The sequence below is a fragment of the Plecotus auritus genome (genome assembly GCF_963455305.1).
Source record: "Plecotus auritus genome assembly, chromosome: 4".
NCBI lineage: Eukaryota > Metazoa > Chordata > Mammalia > Chiroptera > Vespertilionidae > Plecotus > Plecotus auritus.
In genome coordinates, this window is record NC_137775.1 from 168,410,659 (window position 1) to 168,427,201 (window position 16,543).

Consider the following 16,543-nt stretch of genomic DNA (forward strand, 5'->3'; position numbering starts at 1 on the left):
ATGACAAATGAACACAGAATGCAGGTTTTTCCTAAAGCAATTGTGATTTAGAGCTTCCTTTCTGAAATATTAACACTCCATAGCCAATTTATAAACCCAGTCTGATGTAAAAGTGACAATTTAGACAACCATCAAATCATTCATTTTTTTTTTCTGTCACTGAAGAGTCTGATTGCAAAGAAGAATGTATTTGAAGAAAATTCTTTCCAACTCTAATAAAAGTAACTTAGAATATTATAAACGGTCTGCCATTCAGGAAATGGTAGATATATTACTCCTGTTTGAAATTAAATAAAATTCACATTCTAAGTAAATCATTTTTAAAAATGGTTTTGCCATTTAAAATGGTAAAAAACATTTAAAGTAAATAAGAATAGCATAGTGAGATGGTTTCCTTAAAGCATAAACATTTTAAAATGAGAATGCTGGGCTAACCCACCAGGGTGCAACAACTGTCTTTTCTACTACATTCTAGAAGGTGGTAAAAATTGCAAGCAATTTGTCATGAGAGAAGAAGAAGACTAGCTAGGAAAGACGATATCTGAGCTCTTAACCAAAAGGAAGAGGCTAATACAGATATGACAGACTTGGAGACAAACTAGAAAGATAGGAACTAGTAAATCACACTCCTTGGACACAGTGATTTTCCATATAACCGTAATCTCAGATGACACCTTCTTCAACAGCTACCAAAAGCAGACAGAGGCAGATGGAATTGTCTGTGGTTGCTGGGGAGGGGCGTGATGGTGGCCTGGGCACCAGCCATCCTTCTGACCCTGCAGCCAAAAGCACAACATGATGAAACATGGAAATAATGAATCCATCCAACAGACTCTAGCCGCTGAGGCACCAGAAGCCTGTGTTTTGAGATGGAGCTCCTGGTATAGCAGCATTTTGATCTGGAACTTGATGGTTCTACTCAGTCAAACCTGTATGTTTTGTTCATTATCACCCAGGAAATTCTAGCAACCAGGCCTGTGTGTGACATCTAATACACATAAGTCTTCGGGAGAAAAGCCAGACAACCTTGCAAAAGGAAAACTATCTTGGGCTGGATCAGTTCACCTTTCGGTAACTCACTTTCGCCCAGAGTCCACTCTGACACTTGAGAGTTGAGCAAGCTTTCCCCTCAAACGATCAGAGAAATCCACATGCGGACATTCATTATTTCTCTCAAGAGAGAAGCAGTTCTCTCTAACCCCCACATGAAAAAAATCTATTTGAAGCCAACACATTAGCTTTTACAGTATTATATGTGCTTATTTAAAAAACCCACACCAGTGTTTACTATTTTTATAAAAATTAGATAGTATAAACTGAATTAGTATATGTAGACAATACCTTCTCAGATGATGATAAAAGTCAAATGACTCCTTGCTTACAAAGCCTGAGTCTCATTTTCAGTCAATGGCAGGATTAAATTTCATTCAATAATAAAAACATTTATGAGATGCATATCATGATTATATATTTGGGGTTCAAAGGAGGGTCTGGAAGAGGTATTTGCACACCATGTTCATAGCAGCACCATAATAGCCAAGAGGTATGGAAGCAACCCAAATGTGTCCACTGCTAAATAAATGAAAAAATAACATGTGGTACATATACATACACTGGAACACCACTTAGCCTTAAGGAGGAAGGAAAGCCTGCTGCATGCTAACACATGGATGAACCTTGAAGATGGTATGCAAAAATGAAAAAATCAAGTCACAAAAAGACAAATATTGCATGATTCCACTTATATGAAGTACCTAAAGTAGTCAAATTAATAAAAACCACAAGTAGAATGGTGGTTACCAGGGGCTGGGGGAGGGGAAACGGGGATTGGTTGTTTATGGGTATTAGTTTCAGTTTTGCAAGATGCGAACATTCTGGAGATTGGTTGTACAATGATGTGAACAGACTTACTACTGAACTGGGTGCTTAAAAATGGTTACGATGGTAAATTTTATTTTGTGTATCTACCATAATTAAAAAATGTTTCAATCCCCAAAACTTCTTAACCTCAATATGTACTAGAGGCTCCTATAAATCAGGGGGGCCAGCAAACTCTTTTCTGTCATGGGACAGAAAGCAAATTTTGCCCTGTGGGCCACAGCAGTCTCTGACACAACTCCTCGGCTGTGCCAGGGTGTTATGAAAGCAGCCGCAGACATAAGTGAATGAATGAGGATGGTTGTGTTCCAATAAAAAAACTTGGTTTGCAAAACCAGGCGGCTGGCCTGTGGGTCATGGGTTCCTGACCCTTGCAAAAGTATTAGTATCTAAATAAGAGAGATCCATGATCAGTTTGTAAATACTACCCAAGAATGATGAGTGAAACATTCTTCTTTTCCAGGGTCTAATATGCAACAGCAACAAGACCAGGCTGACCCAGCAAAACCAGAACTTGCCTGAAGTGGGAGGAAACCACTACACTGACAAAAGGCATGTTAGCCCTGCTCCCGCCTCCACGTCTCTACAGAGGAGCTTAGCGGTTTTAGAGCTTAATGATTTCGAGAAAGAATAATAAAAATGGGACAGCTGGAGGAGAGCGTGGTGAGCATACCTGTATCTCCTTTAGTGGATGAGAACATTGCAACAGACTTACAGACCTAGCCGAGTTGTCACAGCTGCTGCAGGCAGGGCTGGGAACACAGTACAGAGCCATCCCAACGTGGAGCTCATGCGCCTTCCTCCTCCCTATTTCCGACCAGGAGCAACAGCCAGCCAGTCAGCCATCGGCTCTGCGAGTTATTTGTTTCAAGCATGCGACTCCAAATGGTCTTGGCTTAACCCTGAAACTAATTTTTGCTATTCACCAAGTTCAGCAGGGGAAATCAATAAAGACACACAAAGCCCCAAAGGCCTCATCTCATGAAATTCAGATAGGAAAGCAGGGTATAATTATTCGTTCCCTTCCCAATTGTGCCATGTGAAAATGGCATGTTTTTCCTATGGCCTTTGGGTAGTATAAAGAGACAGCAACGCAAGGGTGGGGTTTAGCAGCTAGATTCAATCTTCTTGGGCACCACAAAAAAAGCAGGCACCCTAGTTAAACAACCAAAATAAAACAAACAGCAGGCACACACCAAAACCCAACAAATGAAAATGGAGGGTTACGAAACAGCATAAAGAGGGTTAGCTTTGCAAAAGGAACTTTCACCTTCTCAAAGAACTCAATCCAGTGCACAGAATTTTAGAACTAGAAGAGACAGGCGTGATAACGGGGCAAGTCCCCCCCCCCCCACTTTTATGAATTAAGCAAAGCCCCCAGAGTCAGGATGCTGCTTAGACAGATAGTGTTGGTCCATTGCATGGACCCAAAGCTGAAATGCTCCACACTCAATCGACACAATTTGTTGGGGCGGGGGTGGGGGTCTCAGACCCGCTCTGGGCACAGAACCAAAGCAGAACTCTGGTTTAAGCAAGAGAGCCAGAAGGCCCAGTCAAACACGAGGCCTTTCTCACCGACTGGGGAGATGGCTGAGGGGGGACACTCCTGCGTGTTTACTTGGCATCTCTGGCTCTCATGGGACCTGCCCTCAATTGCTACAAGAGCCCGACCTCTGACAAAGACCAATGATTTCAGCCGTAATTAATGATACTGTCAAATTAATTAACCCGTCTTTGTCCACAGGAAAAAAAAACACCAACAAAAAACACACTCTCATGTCAATACTGCTGTTCACTAGTCCTTGACCAAGCTCTGTAGACCCGACATGGGGACACCACTGACTGATGTCCCTAATAAGGCCCCACCCACTAAGCCACCACCATTTGTTACTAAGCCTTCTCCCAGTGACCTATCCTCTGATAATATGGCTTGGGTGAATTAACAGCGCTCAAAAATCGAACACTATTTTAAATAGAAGCCTGAGAATACGGGGCGGCAGTCCCACTTTCTACCTGTTAGGTCCCCTCCAGCGTTATGGTGATGAAATACTAGACAAAGGCTGCAGGGTTTCATCCAGCCATTTAATAAATGGCCCTCATTAAAACGCCAGTCCTCTTGCCCTTGTCTGTAAGGACTCCGACTCATGCCAATGCCCACGTATACATTTCCATGTTATCTCTTCAGAGGGCTCGGAACTATTTTCTTACACCTAGCACAGCTTTTATTCCATTTAGAAGAATCACCCTCCATCCCGTTTCTCACTTTCAAGAAAAACAAGGCACTTAATTGACCACAGGAGGACTCTCTCAAGGGCATCGGGCTGCAAAAGCTCTCCTGTGAGCTCACAACGTAAGCTGATGTAATCGGCTACGAGAAGCCGGCTTCTATTTTTAAGTGATACCCCTTTACTCTGCCTTCAAAGGGCACATATATCACACGTTGTAACTGCCCATAAAATGCCTCCTGGTGTAACCTCCTGTCCATTTCCCTCCTGGGGTGAGTCACGCTGTCAGGAGGGGCTTCCCACCACACACGGGCCCAGCCCCGCCCACTCGGATCCATCTACCATTTCCTATTATTCGGTCTTGAGGAGAAGAGCTGCATATGGCCACTCTCCAGGTGTCTTGTTTATCACGGTACTTTCGAGAAGGAACAGATGACTGGCAGGGCCCTTCTTGAGGGTTGGGATCAAGCTTTCCCACCTCTTTGTATTTCCATCCCCAAGTACAGGCCCTTACTAAATGCTTACTAATGCTGCTGCCCAGAGCTCTGTCATCTGGCCCATGAGCTTCACGGGGTCCAGGAGGGAAACAGATGATTCACTTCATTGGCTTTTAAGTTTTTCATTCATCATTTCGGCCACGCTTACTGTGTGTTCTTGAAAACGTTTCTTAGCATTTGGCTGGAGGTGAAAGTGCACTGGGTCTTGCTATTTGTTTATTTACACTTATTTTGCTCATATCTAAAAAGAATAAAGAGCTTTGTAATTAAAGTGATGCTATGGCGGAGTCTGGGAAAGGTCAGAGCAGTGTCTTCCTTGGGCTACTGCCCTCTTCACTCCACAGGCTCCCTTGGTTCATACCAAAGCCTCCTAGCAGCACTGCCAGGCTCAATGCTTGGTCCTTCCAATCCTCCACGTTAAACTCTGAGTGAGCTAGCCCTGGCCAGTGGCGCTCAGTAGGTTGAAGTGTTGTCCCCGTACACCGAAGGGTGGCGGGTTCCATTCCCAGTCAGGGCACATACCCACGTTGTGGGTTTGATCCCTGGTCCAGGCCCATATGGGAGACAGCCAATCGATGTTTCTCTCTCACATCGAGGTTTTCCTCTCTCTCTCTCTCTCTCCCCCCCCCTTCCTCTTTCTAAGATCAATTTTTAAAAAAAATCTAAGCCATGGAGAATACCAATTTAATCATGCCCCTCCCCTTCTCAAACCCTTTCACTCCCTCTCAGCCTTCTGGGAGATGTGCCTCCTGGTTCACCTCTGCTGACCTCAGTGGCCCCCTGGTCTGGGCACCACCGTTCCCACATCCACGGTACCTTTTGTGCTCTGATCCCCAGAAGTGCTTTCACCTAAAAGTGTTTATCTAAGTTGCTTCCTCAGCCCTGAACTCAGCTCTGCTGTCCCTTCTCCCTCCACCTAGCTCCTTCGCACTCATCCTTCACATTTTGGTCGGACGCCCCTTGCTGCAGGCAGCCCCGCATGGGTGGGGCATGTGCTAGCTCTTGCTCTACTCCCTAAGTAACTACACGTGACAGGAAGGCAGTGATCATATATGTTTATTCACTAATATATCCCACACACAGCCCAGCATGCAGTGGGACTTCAGTATCATTGGTTGGATGAATGAATAAATGAATGAATGTATACTAAAGACTACAGTCGGGGGATCCCATTTGTAAGGTATGAATTAGAATTCTGTCTCCTTGGAAAGTGTGAATTCAGAGAACAAAATTTATAGCAAAATACTACTTTGGTTGAAGAGTCCTCAATTGAAACGTGATGGTGGCAGGAGGAGACGCTGGGAGACTAACATTCTCCACCCCACAGCGAACCTAAGGAGCCACCTACAGCCTGGCCTCTCACCCCGAGGATTGAGAATTAACACTTTCCGAGAGGTCAGTGGAGAGCTGTTTAGAATGAAGTCCTAACTGGGACAGAACACAAAAGCTTGCTCAAAGTGAAATTTCATGCTATGAACTCCAAGCGAAGAGCCAATTCCACAATTCAAATTCATTCCAAAGAGGGCAGCAACCCACACATGAATAATGCCACTTCTTACCTGCAAAACCACACACATCCATTTCCAAAACATCTAAGGTCAGTTGCCTGTGTCGGGAATGCTGGGGAGGTTTGAGAAAACATGCTTCTGGCACTTCAAATGCAATGGCTGGAATCTGGCATCGCTACGGGTACTAACTTGGGGACTGGTGCTGGACTGGCCCCAGGTGATGGTAGTAAAGAGAAGCAGGCCAGTCCCTGTCCCCATGGAAAGCCCCGCCTCATCAAATATATACTCACATCTGACTTCTTAAAAAAAAATTTCCCTAAATTCTAAGTACACCATGTTCTGCTATTAAATTAAATCCAGGACACATGGGACTGGAGTAAGGCATCACTTCAGCTCCTTCTTTATGGCAAAGAATTTTTTTCAACCATATTTCCCAAAATCAACAGACTGATCACACTAAACAGTGGGTAATATTTCAACATTCAAACCAAATGACGAAGGGCTTGGTTTTTATTTCATCCCTCCACAGCTAGTAACCACCCTCCAAAACAAAACCAAATAAACACAATTCCACATGAACTTTTCCGGCCTTCCAGAATAATCATACGTTTACTTTTATTATCTGGCACACAGAAGGTGCTCAATAAATGTTCATTGAATGAATAAATCACAGGAGAGGAATTACTATGAAAACGCCCTTTTAAATGTTATGTATGTTCTTCAACTTCCCTTTTTTTCTCTTAGGGAAAAAATTATGCAGAATTTTCTAGGATTCTGACTTTCATTTCCCTGTCTGACCCTGGGCTAGTCACTTAAAATAGGTACCATTTTCTTCACCCATAAAATGAAATCTGTGTTTTGGTTATTAAGGATAGTAGATATAAAGCGACTGGCACCATACCATGCAGATAATGTTGACGTTCCCCCCTCCCTTTTTCTTTTTTTAACCTCTCCATTCCATCTCCCATCCTCCTTCAACCCCAAAATAAAGTGTCAAAGACAAACCAAATTACGTGCCTGATAAGAAAGTCAGGAAATCTCAAAGGTAGCCTGGGCTTGCCAACATCTAGTAGCCATCAACTTTTGACAAGTTTTATTTACTATTTTGGGACCTTGGATATTCTCCGTTATAGAATGAGTGTGTTTCACTAACTCGTTTTTAAAGAACTTTTCAGTTCTGATTTTCCATGAGCTCAGAAGCCTGCCTTACCAAGAAGTTAGTCACTGCTAACACATTAAGGTCATCTGTGATCAGAAATAAAATGGACTCTGATTTCCTTCACAGAGAGGGATTCTACAGTACAAACCAGAATTAGATTTAACTTTTAAAAGAATATGTATGAATCTAATACCTAGGTCAAGAATTGGTGACCTTATTCTTAAGCCACAGAAGATCCCTCCTCCCCTGCACTCCCACATGCATCCCCCCTCCAACACATCCCACATCTAACCTCCTTCCTACCAGTGAGCCTTCCCATTCACAGCTCTGCAATGATGTGCTTAAAAAGAAATCTAGGGATTGTTAAGCAGTATCACTGACTCATTTGAAATGAGTAATAGGACAGTCAATATAATATTATGTCAAACCCAATATTTGCTTTATTTTTTTTCTTTCACACCCAGAAATATATCTAAGTCCACCAAACAAAGAACCCAAGACTATGTACACAACAACAAAAAAACCCAAGGCTGCATTTTCATAAATACTCAGTGCGTGACTGCCACCTAGTGGTGGATGTATCCTTGTTTGAACTAATCTCCAAAGCAGCTAAACTGACAAGATAATTTTAAAAAAACAAGGGAACGCGGTTCTCTGCTGCTCATAGTTATTTCAGGGAAATTTAGGAGCAAACCCATCTCCTCCGCTATAAATTTTCCTCAGACAAATTTCTGAAGGGATCACAGATGAAGTCAATGCCACATTTTTTAATCCTACAACTAAACCCTACTGTTTCTGAACCAATTCACAAAACAAAGAAGCATTATTATTCTATTAATTTTAATAGTCATTATTAATTAAAAGGGGTTTCCACAATAGTCTGTTCTCACTTTCCAGTTTCATTTGATCTAATCATGATTTTTAAGTTATGCATGAAAAGGCATTTAAAAATGACAGCCTTACCAAAAGTGCACATTATATGAAAAATCTGACTTCAATTAGAACCAGTAACGAAGTCCCAGCAGTTTCCAGCTGTCTCTTCACTTGTATCCTTAGAGAATTACATATCACATTAATTGGTATTCTGTCACATTAAAAGACACCAGTGATGATTAATTGCATCCTTGGTGCTTTTGAGTTCTGTCTTCTTCACTAGAGGGATTCAAATCACACCTCATTACCTTCCAGCAGGTACCCTTTTTGGTAACCCTCACAAAATCTCCTACCTTCCTGAACTTCTCCATTTGCTTGTAGAGGTCTGGATCAAGCTCCTGTGACACGTCCTTCATCCATAGTAATGCCCCTCTGTATTCGGTCCGGCACTGCTCCATGCGGTTCACCGTCAGCCAAGTGTCCGAGATGGCCCGATGCCGAAAAGTCTCCACTTCTTGGTGAAATCGACACAAAGGATTTCGCAAGGCCAACCTAGATGGAGGATAAAGCCACAATCTTGAAACTAAGCGGGCTAGAGATCTGAATCCTTGACAACTTACCAATCTTAAATACATGAGCCTAGCACAGTACATGAGCCTGGAACACAGACGATGCTGTAGAAATGTTTGAATTATAACCGAAATGTAGGTGAACTGATAAGTCAACCAGAGATGATTAGCCATGTACTGATCTCTTAGATCACTGTTACTTAACTGTTCTATTTAAAAAACTAAGTATTTTCTTCAGTATTGTTGGGGGTGGCCTCACGCCTGGGCAAAGAACACTTGGAAGCTGGAGCCAACCCTGTGTTAATGGAGAAAGGTCAAGGAATAACATTTCCCCTGTCTACTCTTGGTCCCTCCCTGCCTGCTGCTCCTCTGAAGCTTGGCCCTTTGAGGAGGGATGGACCTGTGTGTGATTAGGGTCTCCATGGCTAGGCCATTCTGAGCTACACTCCTGGTCTAGGAGGGGGGAGAAGTGCATGTACTGAGGGTTTACTGTGGCAGGCCCTTTTGGTAGATTCTGTGATTTGATTCTTATGAAAAAACAAAACAAAAACAAAACTTAAGGATACTACACTAGAAATGAATGTATATTATACAATGAAGTGGGTGTAAAATAATTATAATATTGGCTATAACATACCATCACTTATTAGGCAAAAAAAAAGTGCTTGATGCATATTAAACTTTGGATAAAATATTTATTTACGGGGAGAAAATACTGTCCCAAATAGTAATGTCAGATGAATCACTCTATTTAAAAAGGCATCTGCATGAAGTTGCAGGGCCAAGGTTCAAAAAATAAAAACAAGATGAATATTTACATTTAAATTTAAATGCAAACTTATCTAGGTGGAGGGAACGATGGTGTCAGTGAGCTGAAGTCAGATCTTGGCTGTTCCATCGATGTCTACAGGGCCTTACATGTGTATAGCACTCTAAGATTATGGACACAGCAATAAACTGTTTAAGAAAAAAAAAATCCCTTTCACTATTTCCTTTAGTTCTCCTTTTGCCTATGAAGCACTGCTTTTACATATTCAGCACTTTTTAAAAAACAGCTTGCTCACATCATCCTACCTAGGTGTTGCGAGTTGTTTTCAAAGACATATTGTTGTGCCATAAAGTAAGCCTGTGCTTTATCAGCACCGGGTTAAATTTAATACTCACCATTCATCAAATTGAATGAGCAGTTGTAGCAATGACTACCCAGTAAGTCAGTAAAACAAATGCTGGTGTGAATGTTTATAAAACGGAAGCCCTCTATTGAAAGTGTGAAAGAGTTGCCCTCGCTGGTTTGGCTCAGTGGAGATAGCGTCAGCCTTCGGACTGAAGGGTCCGGGGTTCAATTCCAGTCAAGAGCCCATGCCCGGGCTGTGGGCTCCATCCTCAGGTGGAGGCGTGCAGGAGGCAGCCGATCAACGATTCTCTTCCATCATTGATGTTTCTATCTCTCTCTCCCTCTCCCTTCCTCTCTGAAATCAATAAAAATATATTTTTAAGAAAGGGAGAAAGAGTCCTCAGCTGGCCCCCTAAGGATCCCATTTATTCCTGGACTCTTTTTATCTCTTTCTTTGGATTTTGCCACTTTTCCTAAACTGGCTGAAAAAGAGTCTTGTGAATAAAATATTCTCGATTTCTTGGGCTGTTGGCAGGTTGGACCCAAACTTTTGAAGATGTAATGACATGATGATAGAGATTAAGATCTTGAAGAAGAGAAAAAGGCATATAAAAACATCTCATTTCCCCCTGTAACTGACTTCCTATAAAATCAGAAAGGTGAAAACCTCCTCCCTTGTGGTACCAGGGACTGAGTCCAGACCAAGGGAAAACTCAATAACCGGGACCATCAAGCTTCAGGGAAAGGCTGGCCCACGTTTTCATTCATAGTGGGAACAATTAATAAAGTGCCCAAAGATCGACTCCAAAGGCATTTATCCTTGAGCAGGTAAAGGTGGAAATGACCCTGCCCAAATAGTGCACAGGAGGGCTCAGGTGAAATGTAAATGGCACGCCTAGACAATGGAAAACTATGCTATGGATGTTTTTTTTCAATGTACATATGGACATAAAAAAAGGTGGTTAGTGTTATTTGATCAGAAAAATCTATTTGCTAAATCATCAGTATGCAATGCTATACAAACATTGTATGGTATGTTGCTGTTTATATTGAAAACAAATTTGGGCACATCCCAAATTATGTCCATTCAAGGACTGAGAATTCAACTTCATCAGAGTCTCACATAATCCTCCGACTTCTCCATGTTCAGGAGGACTGGTTTGGATGCCCTGTGCCTGGTGAGCAGCTGAGTGCCATGAAACCAGAGCCCTCTGCAGACCGCCTTCCAAACTGCAAAGTTGTCCAAACTGCATTCAATTATGGATACAGGCAGATTGCTAGTTTATAGTAGTGATGCTTTCGTGTATCATTTGTATTGTTCTTGTTGATTTCTTTTACTGCTTTTATCTGTATCCAAAGGTTTGATTATATAAACTTAAGTTACCAAATGTGGGCTGTGTGAGATAATTCAGTATACACGTATAAAAGGGTATCACTGGGTAGCCATATTATAAAATAACTATGTAGCTATGGTAGCTTTTGTAGTAATGTGTCCAGGGATTCCATTTTGTTTCTCATAAATGGATGTTCACTTTGGCATGCAGGTCTATATAAGAATTTTCCCACTGAAATTAGTAATAATTATATGATTAACATATGAGAATTCATGAAAGATTTTTCAGGAATCAACTATCCTTGTCATGCTGGGGAAAGTGTATGACAGAAAGCATCAAGAGGTTCAAAATGGGTCGTCTCTCTTAAAATTGGACTTGTTTTTTTAATTCTGTCCTTTTGGTTTTTCTCTGTTTTAAAATTTTTCTATAATGAGTAGGTATTATTTTTATAAGGAAAAGCAGTTATAATAAGATTAAAAGGTGTCATTTAAGATGATAAGGAAACACTTTTCTTGGAAAACTGGGGTAGAGAATTATAAAAAATGGTTTCATTCCGTTAGGAAAGTTGGCCCTGCCCACAAGGTCAGGGCCCAAATGTCATTAAGAAGAACCAAAATGCCCAGGAGCGGGACCACTGAAAAACTGACCTCGTTGGTCTCTTTCCTACCCCGCCTTCCTTGGTTTGCATGGGAACACGGGGGTTAACAGGCCTGCTCCTGGCCCACAGGGAGAGGAAGCAGTAAGGAGACATTAACAGGAGAAGGAAATGTTGGACAGTCTGAGTAAGTGACATTTTTGTAGCCTGAATATTTTTGGAAACTACCTCGAAGCCTTACTTAGGCATAATCATGCCTAATAGGAGTGAGTGACATTTTTGGAAGCTTGTCAGTTACTAGGGAAGGAGGAGGAGAGGAATGTCAATTTCTCAGACACAAAGTGCAACTGTATGCAGGGGTTCCTGCTTGTTCCACACAGATCCTAAAAAGGAGTCATGGATGTGTTAAAAAAAGAAGTCACTGACCTAGCACAATTTCCTCTGCACCAGAGCTTCTCAAACCTGAATGTGCCTGGAAGTCAACCGGGGATCTCATTGAAATGCAGATCTGGACTCAGCAGTTCTGCGACGGGGCCTAGATTCTGCATTTCCAACACCCTCCCAGGTGGAACTGTTGATAGTGCTGGCCACTGTCTGAGCAGAATGGGTCAGGGCGCCTTGAACAATACTGATCTGAGTTAAATGGTCCACGGAGAGCAGAGACGGAACCCTTCCACCTGGTCTCATTAGGCTCCTGCTTTGATCAGCTGCTGGAAGGGGACTAGACTGAGTGCTAGGAGCAATGCTCAAGGTCAAATATGAGCCTAGGACAGCCCTCAGTGACTGATGTATAAAATGCCCCCTATAGACCAGAAGAGATATGAAAAAGAATTTTTAAAAAAATGATTAATAGGGAGTAGAAAAATCATATCTGTTATCTTCATCAGAGAATAAATACAAACAGACTAACCACTGAGAACAGAATAGCCTGTCAGTCTCAGGCAGGAGCCTTCTAAAGAACACTGGGAAATTCCCCTTTGTAAGTGGGTCCCACATTCTCAGCAGATCCCCCAACAGAGCCCCAAGGAAGGCCACACACCTTTGCTGGGAAGAAAAGCAGAGGGCCTTTCCTGTCGCTTGCATCATTTTTCCTGCTCTGGTTTTATCTTGGAAGCCCTGGGATCGGAGAAATTTTCCCAGTTCGTTTTCTTCTTGAGACAAGACTGGTGAAGAAAAGACCAAAAGGAGCTGTGAACAATGAGCGTTTTTACTACAGAGCGAAGGACAGAGACAAATCCCAAGGTTCTCTCTCCTCTAGAGTCCAAGATGAGATGAAATGAAATCCAAGTGACAGGTTACAAGGTAAGCTCCCCAGCCCCTCCATTTAACTTTTGTGCTGTTCTTCCATTTACAAAAACGAGGGATCAAATTCACTTGAGTACATCTGTCAGTGCATTTGGTGCCCTGTAATCGGAACCAGAAAATGACCTCTGTACTGAAAAGCGAGCCGATAATGTGCTGTTTGGAGCTGAAATGAAAAAGTTAAGTTTGTCAAGTATGACTGTGGGAATCTTCGGTGGCGGCCTACAATGGAGGGTCAATTTCCTTCTGTTTTTCTCTCCTGCTGACTTTTTGATCTCTGCTTTCTGAGTTAGCAATTCAAATACTTGATCTGTGACCCAGGTTTTCCTTTGGTGGTGGGGATGAGGAGTGAGGGTGGGTAGGTTGATGACTTGGTGAATTTTTAAATGCAGAGCTATAATCAAAATCTGACCTAGTTATGCCTAATCTTGGTCTTTTTTTTTCAGTTGATGTATAATTGACACACATTATATTAGTTTCAGATATACAACATAATGATTCAATATTTATATTGGTCCTTATATTTAAAGGTAATCTGAGATGACACTATTGGTGAGCTAGTGACTGGCACAAGCTTTCTATAGACTGATTTGGCAGTAAATATAAATGTCACTTTTGACACTGCACTTTGTTAGGAGTACATCCAAGGGAAGTAGTAAAATGAGCACAAAGATGTATATGCAAAGATAATGACAGCATCGTGAGTTATAATAGAACACTCTTTTTCCCTATAGTGGGGAGCGTTGACTCAAACATAGTGCACCCAACACAGTGGCCGTTGAGCTGTCATGCAGCCCCTGGTCCCAAACACACACTCACCAACAGCTGAGCAAGGAGTGACACTGAGCTCCCTGGGCAGCATTGTGTCCAAACACAGCATTGCTATGGACATCCTCTGAACACGACCAATCTTATTTCACATTTCTGGATTGATGCTTTTACACATCACGCGTCTCTAAAACTGCCTTTTAAGTACTACTAGGATTCCGGTCCGTATTGATGAACCATCCCGATTTTTTTGAGAATGCCCCTGTTTCTGACACAACCTCTCCAAGAATGGCTGCAGAATGTTAGCCCAGAACCACAAATACAAAGGTGAAGGTCAAATGCTCTATTCTCCCTATTAATTTGTGACTGTGGTTTGCTGGAGACATTCCAGAGGAGGAAGAGGCTTTTAGAATCCATTCTTCCTGAGAGGTGAATGACTGCCTCCTTCCTCTTCGGTCTCTCAAAATCAAGTTCATGGTCAAAGTCCAGCTCAACGGCTACATCCCCCGTGAAGTGGTTGATCCCTAATTCTCTATGTCAGCAATGCCCCCTCAGCATCTGGTATCAGAGTGTTTATAGGTGTCTATTTCTCAGGACAGGGACCTCATGAAAACTATGGCTTTCCCAGGAAAATGCTTTCATTGGGGAAACTGATTAACTATAATTTTTCCCCTTGTTATCCCTGTACATTTTGTTTCACTTTAAATGCTTATCTGATATTTATGCCATGGTTCTACATAGCTTTAAAAAATTCCTATAATTATAAGAAGGTTTTTTTTAATGTGTTTTCCTTTATTGATTTTTAGAGAGGAAGGGAGAGGGACAGAGAGATAGAAACATCGATGAGAGAGAAACACCATCAACGGGCTGCCTCCTGTATGCCCTCCACTGGGAATCGAGCCCACAACCCTGGCATGTGCCCTAACCAGGAACTGAACCTCGACCTCTTGGTTCCTGGATCAATGCTCAACTACTGAGCCACACTGGCTGGATGAAGTTTTGTTATTTTATTTAAATGCCTTTTATTCCTTCTTCTCTTCACTTACTAATGTGAGACTCACTCAGTTCCACAATGAATTTTTCCCTGAGGAGAGGAATTTCACATTCGTGTTCATAATAGCATGAGGCTACTGTCACCTTTACCTTGAAGCCTCAAGTCACAAATAAACGAACACACTTAGCTTACGGCTAGGAAGAAACCAATTCATGGAACCTGGATGATTACGTGGTTGGTGAAATGCACTCTTTCCTAAATAAGCCTAAGCAGGCAGAAGCATTTGAAAAATCATTTTTTGTTACTTGGTGCACTTGAGGATTGACCTTGGGGTGGCAAATAGTTTTCATTTTGAGAGCTAGACTCTAATTGGCAGTGTTGCTCAGAGGGCAGTGGAAAGGGTTTGAGCCGCATCAGGCTCCAGGTTGGATTACTTTGTGATGGCCATCATTTTCTGAGAAGAGATGTTCATTCCTTAACGCTAATTTTAACAATTTAAATACTGCAGTTAATTTGTAGACATTTATAATTCTTCTAAGGTAAGAAATAACTCAAAAGTTTATACTACGTTCTCATTTTCCTAGGGTTTAAAAATTCAGAGACAAATAAAAACCTATTTATATTTAATTGCTAATTAGATTTTCAGATGTGCCCTAAAAAGGCAACTAAAGAACTATAAAAGCAATTAGCTTGGCAGCATGAATTCACGCAGCACAGGGTGAATTAATTTATGGATGATCTTAGAGAAATGAACAAGGCACACGTGGTCCCTGCTCAGAGGAAGCTTGCGTTCAAAGCAGCAGGAGATAGAAAATAAAAAAATACGGAATCGCAAACTCAGTACCAGAGAGAGTAAGAGAGATTTGTGGCTGCTTTGGACTAGTAGTAAGAAGGTATCTCTGAGCAGGTGACCATGAAGTTTCCTCTGAATAACAAGAAGGGGCCACTCTTGAGAGAATTAGGGCAGGGACACTCCCCATAGAGGAAACAGTCACTGCAAAAGGCCTCAGGTCACCTGGTGGATAAGGACAAAGGTGGCTAGAGGGGCGAGTGGGGCCGATCATGTAGGAATTTATAAGGCAGGGTAGAGACGTTTGGATCTTACTGTAAGCACTACGGGAGGCTTTTCCGCAGAGAAACAATGTGTTCCAGTGTACATTTTTTTTAAGTTTTAATTTTTAAATAATTTTAGGCTTATGGAAAAACTGTCAGTGGAATACAGAGTTCATCTATACCCTTCGCCAGCATCTGCTAATGTTAGCATCTTACATGACACCATGGCCCAATGATCACAAGTAGGAAATGAACACTGGTGCAATACTAGGGACCAAACCACAACCTTATTGGAATTTTACTAGTTTTCCCATTAACATCACGTTTCTGTTCTGGGACCTGATCCAGGATCCCACACAACACTGAGCTGTGGTCTCCCCAGCCTCCTTCCATCTGGGGTAGTTCTCTGTCTTTCTCTTCTTTCACGACCCTGATGCCCTTTAAGAGTACTTGTCAGGCATTCTATAGGATTTACCTCAATGTGGGCTTGTCTGATTTCTCATGATGAGAATGGGGTTATGGATTTTGGGGAAAAAAAACACACAAATGGAGTGTATGGTATGAGTACATAGTATGATATCAACACACATTCTACTGGTTATGTTCACCTATATCCCTTTTGTGGATGCTGTCAACTGGGTTTCTCTACTGTAAAATTATTATTTTTTCCCTAT

General features: G+C 42.1%; 1 protein-coding gene across 13 annotated transcripts in view; it reads right to left on the minus strand.

The window, feature by feature from the left end:
- Positions 1-16,543, minus strand: part of ICA1 (islet cell autoantigen 1) — a 112,801-nt gene that overhangs the window by 68,096 nt on the left and 28,162 nt on the right. For all 13 annotated transcript variants that reach the window (XM_080666790.1, XM_080666788.1, XM_080666795.1 and 10 more), the window contains exons 5-6: positions 12,792-12,915; positions 8,494-8,692 (exon numbers count right to left, since the gene is read on the minus strand). In XM_080666790.1, coding sequence (XP_080522916.1) covers positions 8,494-8,692; positions 12,792-12,915 — 323 coding nt within the window. The remainder of the gene's footprint in view (positions 1-8,493; positions 8,693-12,791; positions 12,916-16,543) is intronic.